This window comes from Amphibalanus amphitrite, unplaced genomic scaffold (assembly GCF_019059575.1).
Source record: "Amphibalanus amphitrite isolate SeventyFive unplaced genomic scaffold, NRLGWU_Aamphi_draft 001525F_arrow, whole genome shotgun sequence".
In the NCBI taxonomy this organism is placed as follows: Eukaryota; Metazoa; Arthropoda; class Thecostraca; order Balanomorpha; family Balanidae; genus Amphibalanus; species Amphibalanus amphitrite.
The window spans coordinates 102,258-122,217 of NW_024883018.1; the positions used below are offsets into that span (position 1 = coordinate 102,258).

At 48.3% G+C, this 19,960-nt stretch overlaps 1 protein-coding gene across 1 annotated transcript; it reads right to left on the minus strand.

The window, feature by feature from the left end:
- Positions 1-8,015: 8,015 nt before the first annotated feature.
- LOC122373631 (DNA-binding protein SMUBP-2-like) lies at positions 8,016-18,792 on the minus strand. Its single transcript, XM_043351904.1, has 2 exons — positions 18,731-18,792; positions 8,016-10,842 (listed from the first exon to the last, which is right to left on the minus strand). Exon 2 carries the CDS (start codon positions 10,831-10,833, stop codon positions 8,530-8,532), a length of 2,304 nt encoding a protein of 767 aa, XP_043207839.1. The 5' UTR covers positions 10,834-10,842; positions 18,731-18,792; the 3' UTR covers positions 8,016-8,529.
- Positions 18,793-19,960: the final 1,168 nt, after the last annotated feature.

Sequence of the window (19,960 nt, forward strand, 5' to 3'; positions counted from 1 at the left end):
TGGCGCCTGCAGAACCTTACCTACCCCCATGAATCCTACTCTCTTCCCGGATTCTGGCCACTTTATATTGTTAGGTTGCCAAAAAATAACCCTCCAGGGGGGTTGATGCCCCCCCCCCCTTCTAAGGTTTTTCGCGAATAACTCGCGTAAAAAGCGGCCGATCGCGACGAAACTTTAATTACCCTCGCATTGATCAATTTTACACCTACCCTGAAAATTTCATGACCCTGACCCCAATGACCTTTGACCTGTGACCTCTTTTCCGTGACCATGTTTGGCCGAAATCGCGATTCGGCGTATGTCGGCTCGCATTAGCCGCGCGTTTGCAAGCTTTTCGTGGTTTCAAACGTTCAAACATGTGATTTGATGTTGCTCCCATGCATTAGGGTGGGTGTCAAGGTCACCTGAAGGTCAGGTCAGGTCAAAAGGTGTTCCGCCGCCACTGTAGGTAAGTATATTTTTTTAATTGTATTTGTACCTATATATAGCCGCTGCAGCCGGGGACACCTAGGTACAGTAGGTAGGGGAGAGTGGGGCAAAGCGGCCACCCGGGGCAAAGCGGCCACCCATCGTTTTAGCCCTTCATAGCTGGCGTCAGTTCCAATTTATGGTTTCCAATTATACTTCTCTTCACGGTCGTTCGAATGAGCCAGACCGGGGTTTCAGGCCCATCGCCATTGTTCTGTGAAACACGGAAAAGCATTTCTTGCCAGGTTACCAACTATGTTTACAACTTTTAAATGTTATGTTATTCCATAACCGTTTGGAATTTTAAGCGTTCTTGTCCATGTATTGCATGGTTATCGTACCTACATGTATTCTACCAATTTTAATGTTTTTTACCCCACTAATAGCTTAACTGGAATAGGTATTTTTGTCTTGGACGGTATGCGCGTGGCAAAGTGGCCGGGGCAACTCAATATGGGTACCTACCCTGCAAAGTGGCCACCCCCCAATTGGCCATAAGTTGCTTCCATCTGGATAAAAAACATTATTTATATTCAAATGTGTCGTCATGCATTCATCTTGGCCACTTTTCAGTTGCATGAGTTACCAAATAATGCAATTAAATGTTTTTTTTCATGAAAATCCTTTGTTTGTTTACCTACAAATGGAAGATGATAAAGTAAACATCCATCCTCGCTTAACCTTGTCACCATCAAATACACTAGTCGTACACGAGGCAACTATTTTGTTTCTCATATCTGGCCGACTTGAGAAGACGCCGGTGGCCGCTTTGCCCCAGGGTATGGGGCAAAGTGGCCAATATGCATAGGTTTAAAGTTTTGTCAATATCTTTCATATGTGAACGCCTTTGGAAATAAAACGCAGTTGAAATAAAAGGCAACTTAATAGGGATCACATTGATATAGAAAGAATCTTTCCAAGTTTAAAAATGAAGCGTTGGCATCGTGAGAAGCGTTAGGGTGGCCGCTTTGCCCCACTCTCCCCTACCTGTAATCGATCAGGCTTGGATTCAAGGTTGAGTAGACATCCAACGGCTTAGCTCTGTGGCAGGCGGCAGCATGTCCCGAGAAATCGTGAAAAGTCAGCCGCTGACGCCGACGCGAACTTCCCGGATATCCTTTTCGCTAGTCAATCGTCGCACCGCGGTAGTCGTCGTCGCACAGCGCCACTGGTCGCCGCACTGCGCCAGATTTGATTACGTTCGGCACACGCCGGCTGACGACGCGGCTCCATAGACGAGCCGCCCGCGGGCAAATCCAATTGCCGCTCATCAGGCGAGCCGCGTCGGTAAACTTACCAACGTAATCCAGTTCCACCGCCGACCAACTGTGAAACGTCGGCGTCGACGAGCGCGCGCCGCCGCCGACGACGACCCGGCACAATCCTGTTATGGAAATTCGGCCGGCCGGCCGCCGGGGGACGCCCGGGCATTGTCGAAAGGTGACGATTTACACACCCGCGGGGCCGAAATGTATCGGTCTGGGATGTTTGAACTGGGATCGGCGCCGGCGGGGTGTCGGGGACCGTCTGTGTGGAGCCGAGCGGACTGCGGCGCCGGGCGAGGGTCGACTGCCGGCCGGCGCAGAATGGACGCCGCGCGCAGGAGATACGACCAGTCACCGGCGCCGCTTCCGGTGTCGGCCGGTCTCTGAATGGTCCGCTACCAGTCTCCCACGCCGAACACTACTAACACCGACCAGAATAGGGACGGCACAGGTGCAGAGTCATCATCCCTGGGACATCTGAGACACCGGTGACTCGCCAGCCGTCACCGAGACATCTGAGACACCGGCGGCTCACCAGGCAGCGGACCCTGAGGCATCTGAGACACCATCGACTCTTCGGCTAAGAGCCATCCATCCCTGAGATACCCATCTGAGGCACACCGGCGACTTATCAGTAGAGGTGGCAAATTGTGGACCCGAGGACCCGGTCCAAAGAACCAGTCTGGACCCATATGGGTCCAGACCGGTTCCTGAAAATTTTCTTACGGGTCCAACCGGGTCCTACCATAAACCATGCACACTACACATGATTCCAAAATATGAAGTGAATGAAAATAAAACATTTGCTCTTGTGTGTGTGCTTTTTTTTTGCACACTAGCTCATAAGTATTCCCAGTGGGAAAAAAGCTGTTTTACTTGATGCAACTAATGATATCTACAAATACCTAGTTTGCATTAATTGACTTTTGGGGAACGGGTCCAACTGGTTCCGATTTTACCTTAGACTGGGTTCGACTGGTTCCAGAAATGTCCAGTCGGGTCTGGTTCGAATCTGGTTCCCAAAATTTTCACATTTTGCCACCTCTACTTATCAGGCATTCCTGAGACATTTGAGCTACCGGTGGGCGGTGACTGTGTCCAGCTATGAGCCATCCTTGAGACATATGAGGCACCGGCGACTGCCAATCTACGAGCCGACCTTGAGACATTAGTGGTAACGGAGACTATCCAGGCAGCAAAGCCAAGAGAAGGCGTGACTCGAATTCTCGACTTTAAGTGTAATACGTAAATATAAAGCGCAGCCTTACATGCAGTGATATATAACTACCATGCGTAAGATGCAAAAAAAAAACTTGTCGACTTTTGTTATCCCACCTTCTTCCATGGGTACATTGATCTAAACAAGTTTTTACTTATAGTTCATTCACTAGATTTTTTAACTGAAGCCATCACTTTACGTATACTCGTATGTATTTATTATTTCTATGGAATATCTTAGGCCCTAAATGCAACGCAGGTATGTATGTACCCCTACTCGTTATGCCTGTTCCTTGTACACTGAAAAAATTTTTTACTCAGGCCAGGCATTACTCAGTAATAACTCATGAAGAAACTCAGTGAATACGATAGTGGTGCTCACTTATTGGCTGATCTAACTCACATCACCAGGGTGACTTCGTTATGCGTGAGTTCTGAGTGCTTAGTTTCGTGAATTCGAACTGAGTCGGAAATGAGTTTTGCTTGGGCAAATCTAGTTTCCTGCGCAATGCATGAGTTCTCGCGAATTCACGTGCAGTTGTGCGTGAGGTACCCCCGGCTTGAAGATGCGCGCATGCGCGGCAGGGTGAGTTTCCTGCGTGATGCGTGAGTTCGCGTGATGAGTATTATAGCCGTTGCGTTCGAAAACCGCGACGCGCGCTTCAGTCCGTTGCGGTGACTCGCGTAGTTCACGTTGAATTGTTGAGGCTATTGTGAAATTGTGCGGGAGAGTGCAGGAGCGGGGAAGGCGTGCAGCGAAGGATGGGACCGGTAAGTTATCTGTGAAGAGCTCGGTGATTGTCGATGAAGCCTTTATCAATCGCATGCGCCGCGGAGAACAGGGAGGTGAACTGATGGACCAGCAGACATTCCCCGCCGGCGTCAGGAGGTCGGTGCCAACCGTGAACGGCGGAGCAGATCGATCGAGAAACTGAGGGATACCTACCCGGCATAGTTCGAAAAAGAAGAGGTGAGTTATGTTATATTTAAATTTAACCCTTGCATGTGTGCGGCGTTTTCCAGCTTCTAATGTGTAGGGGGGGGGGGGGGGGGTCGGTTGGATTTAACCGATTTGGTCGGTTAAATTTAACCCTTGCCGTTTGGCCCCTGATCGAGCTAGAGCTTCGCGGAAAAAAACGAGCGTGTTGCCCGTGACGAGAGGAAGCCGATGATACCCAATTTTAAGGTCCTAGGTCATTGGTTGACCTTCCAGGTCAGGTCAATGACCCAAAGTCGGGAAAATCGGGACCTATTAGAAAGTCGTAAAGTGTGGCTGCTAAGGGGTTTTTCGGGGTACTGATCACGAATATCGTGTTAGTTTTGATCACAGATGATGTCTTTAAGCATTTAGACCAGGTCGGGTCAGGTCAGGTCAGGTCAATCAGTAGGCGTCGTGACGGGTATTCGTAGTACGTGTCAACCGCCTCTGACAGCTTCGTAACATGTTACGAAGGCACCAAAACTACTTCGTAAGTGTTCAAATGGTTGTTAAATTCGAATTCAGCTCCAAAAACTAGCCTAGAAACATGTAAAACTCGAAAAAGTGAACCGAGGTCACCCGAGGTCACCAAAGGTCAATGACCTGACCTGACCTTCAGGTGACCTTGACACCCACCCTAATGCATGGGAGCAACATCAAATCACATGTTTGAACGTTTGAAACCACGAAAAGCTTGCAAACGCGCGGCTAATGCGAGCCGACGTACGCCGAATCGCGATTCCGGCCAAACATGGTCTCGGAAAAGAGGTCACAGGTCAAAGGTCATTTGGGTCAGGGTCATGAAAGTTTCAGGGTAGGTGTAAAATTGATCAATGCGATGGTACTGAAAGTTTCGTCGCGATCAGCCGCTTTTTACGCGAGTTATTCGCGAAAAACCATGGGGAAAGGGGGGTCAATCCGACCCCCCCCCCCCCTACACATGCGAGGGTTAGAAAAAAAACATGTTTGTGGGATAATGTTGTCCTTATCCTAAAAGAACGTTCATTTGACCCTTTTTACTTCTTTAAACAAGAACTCCGTCACGACCCGATGTTTTTTTTGGGGGGGGGGGGGCGAAGGTTGTTTGAAGTCGATTCTTTCCATGCAGCATCCATAGGCACAATGTTAAAAATGTAAAATATTGGGGGACACGTCCCCCGTACCCTTCCCCCCCCCCCCCCGGTGGTGGAGCCCATGGTCTTAATTCCGCTCGCTGAACCGTTTAAGATTCTTTTGTCTCGTTTGTGCTTATTATTTTTCCACTGTTATTATTTTTTCCGACTGTTTTTTTTTTTAATGCCTACACACATATTTTCGCACACTATTCGATTTCAGCGAGCATTTTCAACCTTCCTTACATATTAGATTATTAGATACCGCGGCGAGACGCGTTTGGACGTGACATACTTATTTCCATTACTGTTAAGTATAACACATTTTATGTGATTGTTTCAAGCTGATTTTAATATTGGACGCCCATGGAAGTGTTTTGCGAGACTAAAACCCGAATGTTAAGGTGACCATCCGACCTTCACCCGCGCTGTGCTGGGTGGCGTTTTACGCCCCCCCCCACCCCGCCCCCTCAGGTTTTTCGCGAATATCTAAGAACGGCGGCGCGCAGCGCCACCATTTTCGGCACACCTGCTCATACATTTGTTTCTGCATATGAAGAAATTTTAGACCCAGGTCGTTCAAGGTCAGGTCACGTCAAATGACTTAACATCGGAAAAATTTCAATGGTCGCTGACGATCGCACCGTTCGCAACGTGCCATGGAAACCGTTCGATATTTTTGTCATTTTCGCTCAGGGAATTCACCGCTCGATTTCACACCAGTTTGAGGTAAAATGTCAAAAAAATATCGAACGGATTTCATTGTATAGCGTTTTTGATACTGTCCCATCACCATGTCTCAAGTATCAACCTTACGGCATGTATAAAATATGTTTGCTAGTGCAATAAAACACCTCATATGTGTTCAGCTTGACGGTTTGGATCGACTGATATGCAACATGACCTGGTCAGGTCAACCTAAGGTCAAGTTTTAAATATGGCCTTTCAAGGTCTAATTATAGTTCATTCGTCCCGACGAGAAGAACACTATGCTAACGGCAAAATAAATGTCGTGACTCTTGAGTGGAAAGTATTACAGAAAACATTTTGGTAAAAACGGCTTTTTAGAGTTTTTGCTCTCTGGAGGCTTAATTGTTGACCTGAGGTCAAATCTGAGATCAAACGCCAGCAAGAAAAAAGTCGAAAGGGCTTTTGACTGCATTTTTCCGCGGGCAGCTCTTTTGGTTCCGAGTTAAGCACCAGTTTTTCGAAAATATTGAAATAAGCAAAATTTGGCCTTTCCTGACCTCTGGTGACCTGGCACTTGACTTGACCTTAAAATTACCCAAGTATTTCCTTAAATATCTTTAATGCTTTTTCGAAAGCCGCTTACGGCGTGTCGCTACGTGGCCCAACCCCAACAGCCGAGTTAGAAGAGGGGACGTGAAGACGACCCCCTCCCCTCAGTACATCACGGTAAACTCAGAGCACCAGCACGGCGCGGTTTAACATTAATTTTGAGCTGAGGTAACTTGATAACTTTTGATATTTCAATCACCTTGCATGCCCTATAACTTCCGTTTCTCTTACTGGCAAAAGAAAATCTGATTTTTTATTGTGTTTTCAGGGAACGGCCCATTGAGCCTCCTCTGCATCTTGGCGGAGAAGGCGTCAGTGGTGGCGTACACGGGTGACGAAAATTTGGATCACCCCTATCATAACAAGTCTGAAGAAAACGAACGGTGCCGCCTCATCGTGGAGCGAACGGAAGTCTTGTGGGGATCCATGGTTTGGAAGGGAGTCTTTTGCTGTGGGCGACGGCGCACTTTGTGCTCAGTCAACAAACGGCGCACAAAGTGCGAAACACGCTGTGGTTTGTGTGTATCCATGTGCTCCACACACCATTCAATGCTGAGCGCCAGCCACCTGTAGGCGCGAAGACTGAGGTCGAGAAGCTGGCAAAAGAGTGAAGCTGAGCTGACGTGGAGTTGATCCCCCCCCCCCCCCCCCCGACGCAGTTTGGCGTGTGTCAGAATTGAAATACAGCGCAATGCGACCGTTTCTACAAACATGTATTTCTTGTAAGGGCTGGGGCGAATAGTGCAAGACTAGACGTTGGTCGGGCATGGTATAATACAGATATGTATGCTGGTTTTGGGCAATGATTCGTTATATATTGGCCAATCCCAATATATAGACTAGCTGCCTGGTAGTGGCTGTTGTATGAGCATCATGCATGCATATTGCATAATGCTGATGCGGCAGCTGTTATCATGGGCGGCGAGCCTATACATTGGCTTGAGCCAATATAAAACGAATCCGATCAGCCGTTTCAGGCGGCGCCTGAGTAACACCCGAGTATCGTATGAGTTATCGACGTGAGTACGTCCTGAGTACAGCCCTAGTTTTCACTGAATAACCGATGAGTTCCAACTGAGTTATGGCCGTACTACCACCTGAGTTATACATTAGTACCAGCTGAGTTACATGTGAGTTACTTCCTAGTTTTTCATGAGTAATGACTTACTAATACCTGAGTTTGGCCTGAGTTGTCTGAGTAGGACATGAGTTACGCATGAGTACTTACTGAGTTTTATCTGAGTTTTACCATCGGACAAAATGGCAACTCACTTTGTTACTCACATGCTACTCACTTGCAATGAGTTTTGCCCGAGTTTTACCTGCGTTCCGCCCTGAGTTTTACCTGAGTACGCGGATTTAGAGTGAGTTTTACCATTGGACAAAATGGCAACTCAGTCATTACTCAGAAAAGTGAGTAAAATTTTTTTTCAGTGTAGTTAGCGCCGGTAGGCATTAGCTCGGCATAGCCGGTAGGCGAGTGAAATGTCGAGTGCCTCGTTGATAATTCTGGTGAACGTAGCTAAATCCGATCACGGATGACCTGAGCAAATTTTGCTGTGAAGACGTGTCAGTTGGTTGTGTGTATGTAAAATCCATGAGTTGCTAATGTGAGCGCCCGATGAGCGGCAGGCGCGGGTCTGATCAATCGACCTATTCATTCCTCAGAGACGGTTTTCAGCCTTCTATCGTTTACGAAGTTTCTGTATTGACAACACCATGCATAACTCTACGAGCATCACGTTCCCGAGCTCAGCTCGGGTCACGTATAGAGCCGTTCCTCGACCAGCCGCTCGCGCCGCCCCCGAGCACACGCGCGACCAGATCAGCGACCAGGCAGTCGCCCTAAGTAGTAGCGACGGATAGCAGCGCGCGCCAGCCGACTACACCCAACGGCAACGGCCAATGCACATATCTAACTTGCAACAGATAGTTTATCTTAGAGTTTCTGATAGGATAATTGGCCTGATGCCAGCTAATAGATATATTACTGTACAAACAGTGCTTGCTGTAATGTCCCACAATCATCCAGTTTAAATCTACATTTCATGTTAAGAAAATGCGAGCATGTGCAATGGGGGTAATGGGCACAAACGCTCCCCTCCGGCTTCCCTTGACATCCCTTGACGTTCGGCAGACGGCACCCACTGCCAGCACAGAGCGTCCCCTCTCTCCGGTTTTCTTTTCGCTAAAAGTCGTCATAATCCCAGCTGTAGCTGCTCACTACAGGCTGTGCATGGCTCGTGACAGTTCTGGCCCTTCTGACCGTCGTCCTGGCCTGACCCTGTCGCCCCATATTGGCCTGTGTAGAAGCTGCGGTGTTTTGAAACTGTCCGTATGTTTTGAAGATTTGCGTTGGTCTGGCCGCCGAGTGGCCCCCGTTTGCCTTGGTTGCCACCCCACTTCTTCTGGAGGGCGTCGTCACGCTTTTTCTCGACACGGCATGGCCCTCGGGGTGCTTCAGCTTCATTGCGCCGAAGGTGGCCGTGAGTTTCGTGATGTCGCTCGCGGATTCTTCGCGGACGGCACCGTCGCTGCTGTCCTTATTGTCACCAGAGTGGCCACCGGGCGGTCGTCGGCCGTTGAGGGCGGATAGCCTGGTGCCGCTCTTCGCCAGGTACAGGACTAGAGACCGGACGAAGTGGTGCTGGCACACGGTGACCATGTCGCAGACGACGAACAGGTGGCGGCGCGCGCGCGTCACCGCCACGTTCAGGCGCCGCACGTCGTCCACGAAACCCAGCTGGCGGCGCGGGTTGGAGCGCACCAGCGAGATGAGGATGGCCTCCTTCTCGGCGCCCTGGTAGCCGTCCACCGACTTCACGTCCACCTGGTCGAGTCGCGCGGCGCCGAGCAGCCCTGCGATCAGCGACACCTGACCCTTGTACGGCGTGATCACACCGATATCCTCGGCCTGCAAACCAGAATCCATCAGCAGCCTGACGTGTTCGAGAACCAGCCTGGCTTCTCCCTCGTTCTGGTACGACTTGGTCTTGCCCTTTGCTTCTGTCATTCTGCAGCCGGCGGTGTCCATGAGCGTCAGAGTCGGCTTTGTCCAGTGCGTGCTGCGCACCCCGGGTAGGTCGGTCAGTTGATGACTTGCCACTAGCGGTGCGGCCTTCAGCTTGCCATCGTACAGAGTCTTTGAGGACCACTCCTGGATCAGCGCGTGCATGCGGTACTGGGTGTCGAGCATGTGGACGATACCCTCACCATGCAGCTTCATCTGCCGCTCCATCAGCGAGACGGCCAGACCGCGGCTGGCCGCCTCCTGACTGAGGACGGTGGGCGGCAGCTGGTGTGGGTCGCCCGCCAGCAGCACCTTCTTGGCCAGTGGGATGGCCAGCCAGCAGGCGGCCTCCGTCGCCTGGCCGCACTCATCGATCACCAACAGGTCGAAGGTTCGATATGATGAGTCGTCTTCTTTGGGGGCGGAGGTCAGTGTGCTCATCACTACCAACGCCCTCAGCCGTGCTGCGTCCTCTAGCTGCTCATCAGTCACCCGTGAAAGCAGAGTGGGATTCTGCGACCTCAACTTTCGTCTTAGCTCTTTGATTTGCGCTCGAGGTGAGAAGCAGCGATGCTTCTCATCCACCCTCGCTGGGTGGCCAATGCGGATGATTCCACCCCTGCTGAGCTTACAGCGAGGGGTCTTCGCCATCTGTTTCAGCAGTCCTTCGAGCAGGTTATCGACGGCCTTGTTGGATGGCGCGCAGACCAGCACGCGCTGACCGCGCTCCACGTGCTGCAGAATCACCTCCACAATGGTGGTGGTCTTGCCGGTGCCGGGCGGGCCGTGGAGGACCGTCAGCGGGCGGTCGCGCAGGGCCATCTCCACCGCTCTGCCCTGCGACCTGTCCAGCTTCGAGTTGAAGTAAGCAGTGCTGCTCCCGCTGATGTGGTCCATTTCCAGAGATTTCCCGTCGCGGGCATGTTCTTTGAACATTGCTCGCACCACCGGAACTGTATGCTTGTCCGCAGATGACGCCCGCGACGTGTCGATGTTTTTAAGCCACGTCATTGCCTTTGTTAGCTGGTTGATTATGAAGGCATCTTCGACTGGCTGTATGAACAAAGTCTTGGGATGGAATCCTTCTTCCCAGCTCTTCGGCTTTGATGGAAATACAACCGTTAGAATGAGTTGTTCTTTGGAGTCTTTTTTGGAGTCTTTTTGAAGTTTAACTTCAGTCACCACTGCAGACGGCGGTTTTGGTGTGGTCTTCTTTTGGTCGTCTTCAGAGTTCAGATCTTGCTGAGGTCGTGTCGTCCACACAGAAACCGTGCCGCCCTTCTCAATGCTGTGAGCTACCTTCACACGCGTGAGAGTGAGCTCATACATATACTCGTCTTCGTACTTCTTAACCACGTTGACTTCTAGCACTGACACTCCTCCTTTCTTCATATCATTCTGTCTCTTCTTCTCTGCCTTTTGTTCCAGCTGAATGAGCCTCAGATGAAGGTCTGCCAATTGAACTCTACTTCTTGGCTCCATGACCTCTATCTGAAAAAGATAACATTGTGAGTCCACAACTCACATGAAGTTGACACCGTGCCGCCAAATCAGACTGTGGCTCGTACCTAGCTTATTAATATTTTTTTTTTTATAAGAAATTTAGCCCGAATGGATGAATGGGTGATTTAGGGCCTGGATGCCACGATAGCTGGTGTTTGTGGCGAATGAAACCACGACCTTTCACCCGATCTTGCCCGCGCCTGGTACACCGGCGCTAAGTTTACTTTAACCCGCGACCTCCTGGGGGGGGGTCGGATCCGACCCCCCCCTCCGTTTTTCTTAAATAACTCATGAACCGCTTACGCTATCTACTTGAAACTTGGCATACCTTCTCCCCCATCAATTTGACGTCTCCTGTGCAATTTTTAAGGAAAAAAATCATTTTTTATAGATATATTGATTTTAGTGACGTAACTACATGGCGTTTTCAGTCAAAAAGTGGTAAATGTTTAAAAAATCGCCAAAAATCAAGGTTTGAATCAAATTGCAAATTAAGGATATGAATAGACGCAGCTCAACGAGTTCTTTAAAATGGCTATCTCGGATTTTCCATAAAATGCGTTTTTTTTACCCCTAAAAATTCAAAAAACTATATTTTTGGAAAACAGGTAGGGTAGCCTGGGGCAAGACGCCCCAGATAATTTATTTTGCTACATAACTGTTGTCCCACATCACCTGAAAGACCAAACTTGTGCTCAATGCGTTCTCTGGACATTTTACTTTAAATTCCACCCCTCAAATTCATTCACTTATGATCGGACTCCCAGCTAGGAAGTGATTTGTGAAGCAACTTTGCAATTTTGCCCCAACCCCAGGGCAAAACGCCCCACGGCCTGGGGCAAGAAGCCCCATACTCTAGATTAAAGATTAAACACGCTAGCTGACTAAATCTTATGTGAGAGGTCCGTTAGACCTTGGGAGGCACGGCACTGAAGTTAGCACCTTCCATCCTGTCAGGTGTCCAGCTATGACACTATTGTATGAGCATGTTTTTCACCTGCCTCATAAGGCCAAATAATAAATTATTGCAATGCAAATGTTAACAAAATACTTCCTTTGCCATTACGTTCCTGAGAAAAGTACATATAAATGCATAGAAACTTACTGTTCGCCAGCTACCGAACATTAGGAAGTGGGTAGTCCGAACAACACATGAGGTAAAACGCCCCATGGGGCTTTTTGCCCCGCGACCTACTGGGGCGTTTTACCCCATCGCGTACTTCGGTCAGAGAACAACGCCTTGCACTCCAGCAAGACATAACCCTCGCATGTGTGCGGCGTTTGCCAGCTTCTAATGTGTAGGGGGGTGGGGGGTCGGTTGGACCCCCCCCCTTGCCGTTTGGCCCCTGATCGAGCTAGAGCTTCGCGGAAAAAACGAGCGTGTTGCCCGTGGCGAGAGGAAGCCGATGATACCCAATTTTAAGGTCCTAGGTCATTGGTTGACCTTCCAGGTCAGGTCAATGACCCAAAGTCGGGAAAATCGGGACCTGTTAGAAAGTCATAAAGTGTGGCTGCTAAGGGGTTTTTCGGGGTGCTGATCACGAATATCGTGTTAGTTTTGATCACAGATGATGTCTTGAAGCATTTAGACCAGGTCGGGTCAGGTCAGGTTAGGTCAACCAGTAGGCGTCGTGACGGGTATTCGTAGTACGTGTCAACCGCCTCTGACAGCTTCGTAACATGTTACAAAGTCACCAAAACTACTTCGTAAATGTTCAAATGGTTGCTAAATTCGAATTCAGCTCCAAAAACTAGCCTAGAAACATGTAAAACTCGAAAAAGTGAACCGAGGTCACCCGAGGTCACCAAAGGTCAATGACCTGACCTGACCTTCAGGTGACCTTGACACACACGGGAGTAACATCAAATCACATGTTTGAACGTTTGAAACCACGAAAAGCTTGCAAACACGCGGCTAGTGCGAGCCGACATACGCGAAATCGCGATTCCGGCCAAACATGGTCTCGGAAAAGAGGTCACAGGTCAAAGGTCATTTGGGTCAGGGTCATGAAATTTTCAGGGTAGGTGTAAAATTGATCAATGCGAGGGTACTGAAAGTTTCGTCGCGATCGGCCGCTTTTTACGCGAGTTATTCTCGAAAAACCATGGGGGGGTCCATCCGACCCCCCCCCCCCCCTACACATGCGAGGGATAATTTAGCACGAACCAACCCGGCATTATAAGCGCTAGACAATAGTTGTTCAAAATACATAAAAGTCGGTAACCTGATGTGGACCATAAAAGAACGCCATGATGCATAATCTGACAACAAAACTTAAAAATCACTCCAAAAACACATTTTTGGCTATATCTCCATAAAGAGTTATCACAATTTCTTTCCAGTCTGCTCATATAATGATCATATAGTGCACGTTTTATAGAAGAGCGGATGTTTCTCCAGAACCTTGCCAGTTCCGAGAAACATCGTTGAGGCGTTTTACCTCGGCGGGCCGACTTGCCCCGGTCTACCCTAATAAAATCCAAAATTTTGGGAATTTCAAAAAAACGGAATATATGTTATAGAGCTCTATCAGAACATTAGATGTCCCAAATTTCAACTTTCTATTTTAATTTTTGACCCCCAAATTGTAACAAATAGCTCCAACATGCATAGGGCATGGTGACGTCATAAGCATTTTCGTGAATTAGAGGCACTTCTGAACATCGCATGTGAAGACAAATGGCACCACTAGATTCCTGGGACAAAGCTCGTCTAGAAAAGTGCATTTTTATGTCAAAAATAAAAAGTTGAAAAATTGACTTTTTTTCTTAGCCCTCGTTTAGTTATGTATGGTATACGTTTTTTATGCTTCCAATGCACACTTATCACCAGCACAGTGACTTGGGGTCACATATAACCATTACCATCGGATTCGGCGTGAAAAATAAGCCATAAAACATGTGTCGCACGCCCAAGTAGCAGAAAGTGAAAACCGTGACCTTTCGTGACCTGACCTGACCTTGACCCGTACTTAGTATGACCCCTATACTCACATGGTACCTTCACTAGGCCTTTGAGGTCATTTTTGGTGAGTTTCGAGCAGCAGCTATCTATTCCGCTGTCCGTAAGCCTAATCATGCAAAACCCCTGAATTTAACCTTTGACCTGATCTTGACCCGAAAGTTGACCTCAATCTTAAAATCTTAAGAGTGCTTTGGGAAGGTCTCGTAGAGACCTTTCGAACGCCGCCTCGCGGGGCTCGATACGACCATTGGTTCTCGAGATAACAGGGGGGGGGGTTCGGATCCGACCCCCCCCCCCCCAGGCTGTCGTGGGTACGGAAATAGCCCAGGCGGTGCCGGGTTAAGATTAGGCGCCAATGTGAATCAACAACGCTCCGATCAGTTGTCAACTCAAACGACACATATGTGGGTACTGATCTGCTTGGGATGATATAATTTTCACACCTCTCATATCAACGTAGCAATGTAAATGGATGGATATGGCTTTTATTTCAATGATGCTTAGCAGCATTTCAAGCAGGCAAAGGAATGGATCTTTTATAATCAAGCTGCAACAGCATGGCCCATTTAAATTTGAAGTACATATGTCGATGGGTATCTTTCCACAGCTTAACTTGTCACGTGCCACTAACGGAGCCTCATGTTGGAATGTTATCGGCAATGAAGCAGACTGCCTTTATCAGTGATGTGATTGCGTCCAATCAATGTTTTGTTCTCAGAACCTAAAAAAATACAGCCTGAGTGCCGACAAAACCGGCGGCGCAGATAACCGCTGTCCCCGGGTGTCGCAGTTCAGACACGGGTGGACCCATATCCGCTCCCGGCTGTGAGATAACAGGGCTTTGGATGTTCTGATCGGCGGGCTGGCTATTGATCTCTGCTTGAGACATGACGTCATCGACTGTGATAAGCGTAACAGAGACGTCGGGGGTTCACCCTCTTTTACCATGTAGCCGTCTTTTTTTAAGCTCACAAAAGCTATGAGGTAGGGAACGATGACTGTCAAAGCTCAGGAAAGTACCTGTTCGGCTCGAGCTAAAATATCTATTAACCCGCGCCCCACTGGGGGGGGGGGGGGGGGAAGGGGCTATTCATAGCCCCCCTCCCGTTTTTTTGCAATAACTTCCAAACCGCTTGACGAATCGACGCCAAATTTTTAGTTCCTTCGGCTGCATTAAGTTGGCACCTTGTGTCAAAATATGTACTTCGTAGCTACCATAGGTCGGCTTAAAATGACGTCGAGTGACGTCACGTTTGGCCGATTTCGACGCAAAACATTGAACCACGGCAATCGCTCCCAAGAGCTCAGGTTTTAAGCTACAGTAGATCCAATTTTTTTGCATGAGAGGACTCATAATAGACTGCACTATCTAACTGCTACTCTCAAAACTGACTGCACTCTGAAAATTATGAAAATTTGAAAAATGATATACAATGAACTTAAAAATTTATTTCTTTATATTTTTTCTCAAACTTTTTGACTTAACCCGCGCCCCACTGGGGTCTGCGTATAACACGCCCTACTGGGGGGCTCTCCATAGCCCCCCTCCTAACTCCAAAACTACTGGGCCGATGGTCTAAATTCAAACGGCGTCTGATAGCCCCGGAAAAACTGTCGAGCAAAACCTAATTTCGTTGACCTCGAGGTCACCGATGACGTCACAGGTCAGATCAAAGTAAAAATTATTAGCATTTCGCCTTGTTCACCTTTTGGGCTCTGGCCTACATCTTACAAGTCAGATCAGGCTCATTTTTGGTTTACACACTCGTGAACAGATGCTCTAGATACCTTGAGGGTACCAAACTTGTACTTTGATTTTCAGGTCAGGGTCAGGTCATCACAGGTCACGGAAATATTATATCATGCGTCGGTCACGTGACACGTGTTTTATGGTCCTTTTAGAACATAGATTTCGAATTTGATGTCGTCTGTGTCATTTGAGGTCATTTTGGGTTAGGTCAGGCCACCTTCAGGTCAAAAAAGGTCAAATTTTGCAAGCTTAAATTTTCAACAAAAAAATTGTCTATTGGATGCAGTTTGAGCTCCGGAACGCGATGGTGCTATTCATATTGGTGTACGATGTCAAATACGTACTGAAAAATTGATTTGAAAAATTAAAATTGTGATTTTTTTGCAATAATGCGTATAACTTGGCCATTTTTGAAGATATTTAGCTAAAACTTGCTAGAGTTAGTCATAATCATGGGTTCTGTCACATGCATTCCGGTTTTTTTCGAAAAGTCAAAAACTTTTTGAAAAAATATAAAAAATATAAATTTTGAATAACATTTTCGCAATTTTCACAATTTTGAAAATCCGAGATAGCAGTTTGATAGCGCAGTCAATTCTGAGTCCTTTCATGCAAAGAAATTGAATCTAGCTTAAAAACTGATCTCTTGGGAGCGATTGCCGTGGTTCAATGTTTTGCGTCGAAATCGGCCGAACATGACGTCACTCTGACGTCATTTTCGGCCGATCTATGGTAGCTACGAAGTTCAAATTTTGACACAAGGTGTCAAAATGATGCAGCCGAAGGTACTGAAAGTTTGGCGTCGATACGTTAAGTGGTTTGGAAGTTATTGCAGAAAAACTGGAGGGGGGCTATGAATAGCCCCCCCCCCCCAGTGGGGCGCGGGTTAACGAAGCAACCAGAATATATGTGATAGAACACATGCTTATGACTTAGGTAGGTACTCTAGCAAGTTTTAGCTAAATATCTTCAAAAATGGCCAAGTCATACGCATTAATGCAAAAAATAACAAGTATAAAATTTTTCAAATCATTTTTTCAGTACGTATTTGACATCGTACACCAATGTAAATAGCATCGTATTCCTGAGCTCAAACTGCATCCAATAGACACCTTTTTTGTTCAAAAAAAAAAAAAATTAAAAATTTCACCTTTTTTTACCTGAAAGTGACCTGACCTAAGCTAAACTCAACTCAAAATGACCTCAAATGACACAAATGACATCAAATTCGAAATCTATGGCCTAAATGGACCATAAAACATGTGTCACGTGACCGACGCATGATATAATATTTCCGTGACCTGTGATGACCTGACTCTGACCGGGAAATCAAAGTACAAGTTTGGTACCGTCAGGGTATCTAAAGCATCTGTTCACGAGAGTGTAAAACAAAAATGAGCCTGATCTGACTTGTAAGACGGCGGCCAGAGCCCAAAATGTGAACAAGCTTAAATGCTAATAATTTTTACTTTGACCTGACCTGTGACGTCATCGGTGACCTCGAGGTCAATGATATTAGGTTTCGCTCGACAGTTTTTCCGGGGCTATCAGACACCGTTTGAATTTAGACCATCGGCCCAGTAGTTTCGGAGTTAGGAGGGGGCTATGAAGAGCCCCCCCCCCCCCAGAAGGACGCGTTATACGCAGACCCCAGTGGGGTGCAGGTTAAAACCCGCGCCCCGTTGACGCCTGGCAAGTTTCAGGTCCTGTTGGGGGGGGGGGGGGGGCAAAGGTAAGCATCGCAGGTATCTCTGGAACCAATAGCCGGATCAGAGAAATTCAAACGGCATTCGAAAAAAATCATCGAGATACACAAGATGTTGTGTCGATGACCTCGATTTTAGACATTTTACCTACGTCAAAGGGAGGCCAAACAAGGTCAACTATGTCCAATTTACAATGACAAGTCGATCCTAAAAAAGTACATTTTTGTTTCTAAAATGAGCCTGGATATGAATTATCTCTCGCCGGCACAGGCCATTTTGCGTCCTTCGACGGCACAAGGGGGTTGGTACGACCCCCCCTCGCGTTTGGCACCTGATCGAGCTAGAGCTTTGCGGAAAAAAACGAGCGTGTTGCGCGTGACTAGAGGAAGCCGATGATACCCAATGTTAAGTTAAGGTCTTAGGTCATCGGTTGACCTTCCAGGTCAGGTCAATGACCCAAAAGTTGGGAAAATCGGGACCTGTTAGAGCATTGTAAAGTGTGGCTGCTAAGGAATTTTTCGGGGTACTGATCACGAATAGCATGCTAGTTTTGATCACAGATGATATCTTTATGCATTTAAGCCAGGTTTGGTCAGGTTAAGTCAGTTTAACCAGTAGGGGTCCTGCCGGGTATTCGTAGTACCTACGTGTCAACCGCCTCTGACAGCTTCGTAACATGTTACGAAGCCACCAAAACTACTTCGTAAATGTTCATATGGTTGCCAAATTCGAATTCAGTTCCAAAAACCAACATAGAAACATGTGAAACTCGAAAGAGTGAACCGAGGTCACCAAAGGCCATTGACCTGACCTGACCTTCAGGTGACCTTGACATCCACTCTTATGCATGGGAGCAGCATCAAATCACATGTTTGAACGCTTGAAACCGCGAAAAGACGGCAAACGCGCGGCTAATGCGAGCCGACGTACGCCGAATCGCGATTCTGGCCAAACACGGTCTCGAAAAGTATTCACAGGTCAAAGGTCATTTGGGTCAGGGTCATGATATTTTCAGGGTAGGTGTAAAATTGATCAATGCGAAGCTACTGAAAGTTTCGTCGCGATCAGCCCCTTTTTACTTGAGTTATTTGCAAAAAACCTAAGGGGTGCATCACCCCCTGTGCCGACAAGGGTTAAGAATGCATAAGCAGAGCGAGGCAGTACGCTGTGCCTAAGCATTTCTATTTGTATAACCATGCCATTATAGCGGTGGAATGATCGTTACAAAGGAGCTGGGATTTTTTTCCCGCTGGCTCGTCTCTCTAGCCACGTAAGCCAACCCATCTACCGACATAACCGACAACCGTCACGGTACGCCGAGGCTCAGGGGCAAAACAAAATCTAAGGGCGAAACACTTATGGACTGGGTGACTAGAAATCAAATTTAATGGTCAATGTTCCATTCATAATCAGTAATCGCCAAGCTAAAAATGGCTTACCAGCGTTCTTTCTCACCTGAATCGGGCAGAGGAAGGCCGTTCAACTGCTGCTGACAGCCGCCCAACCGCTCCTGACACTGTGTGCGCACAGCCGCGGCACTTTTAAACACCGTGGGTGACTAATGCGTGACGAGCTGAGCTCTATCGTGGGGCGATTGGGGGGACGCAGAGAAGCTGTCGGCTATCGAGCACCCGCGGCTGGTACAAGGGTGAGCTGCGGTCACTGGGCGGGCGTCACATGGCGGCGCCAGACGTGCACAGACTCGTGGCTGCGGAGTGCGGGGAAGTCCCCATCACCCCACCCTGAAGGGACAACACTATTCGACCGCCACCCCCGCAGCCATTCTATAACTCAGGAACCACGGGACCGATCGGGACGAACGAAACACCATTCGAATCAGGGGGGACGATTTTATCAGCCGTTTCCAAGACGGTGACCTCAGGTGACCTGGATGACTTTGGGAGGTCACATGACCGTTGTTGCCTACGGCAGCCATTCTATAACTCAGAAACTACTGGACCGATCGAGACGAAAACACCACCAGTTGATTCAACGTATGCGATTTCATGAAAAGGCTCTATAAGCTCAGTTGAAATAATTCCAGCCGCGAGGGTGGCCGAAAGGCATCATTGTAATTTGCTGCATAATTTGGCTTGGGTTACAAAACAAAGTGATTCTACCACTGGAAACATTTACCCCAGTGTTACAGTGCGGTGAATACCTACCTAATAACGCACTCCCCGACCCCATCCCTGGCAAGATGCCGAAAACTATTACCACTGTCACCACTGTCACGATCCCTGTCATCTCTGTTACCATTGCCACCACTGGCACCACTGTCACCAGTGTCACCAGTGCCACCACTGATACCACTGCCACCACTGTCACCACTGCCACCACCGCCACCAGTGCCACCACTGTCACCAGTGTCACCAGTGTCACCACTGCCACCACTGTCACCAGTGCCACCACTGTCACCAGTGCCACCACTGGCACCACTGCTACCACTCACCACTGCCACCACTGGCATCAGTGTCACTACTGCCTTCACTGGCACCAGTGTCACCACTGCCTTCACTGGCACCAGTGTCACCACTGCCTTCACTGTCATCACCACTGTGGCCGTGCTGTCGTTCCGGCCGCTCCATCAAACCGTCGTTAGCACTGTTCCCCGGTGACAAAGGGTCGGCCGATCCATCACTGCCCGGTGACGCAGCGCGGAGCCGCCGCGGCCAGTCCGGCGCA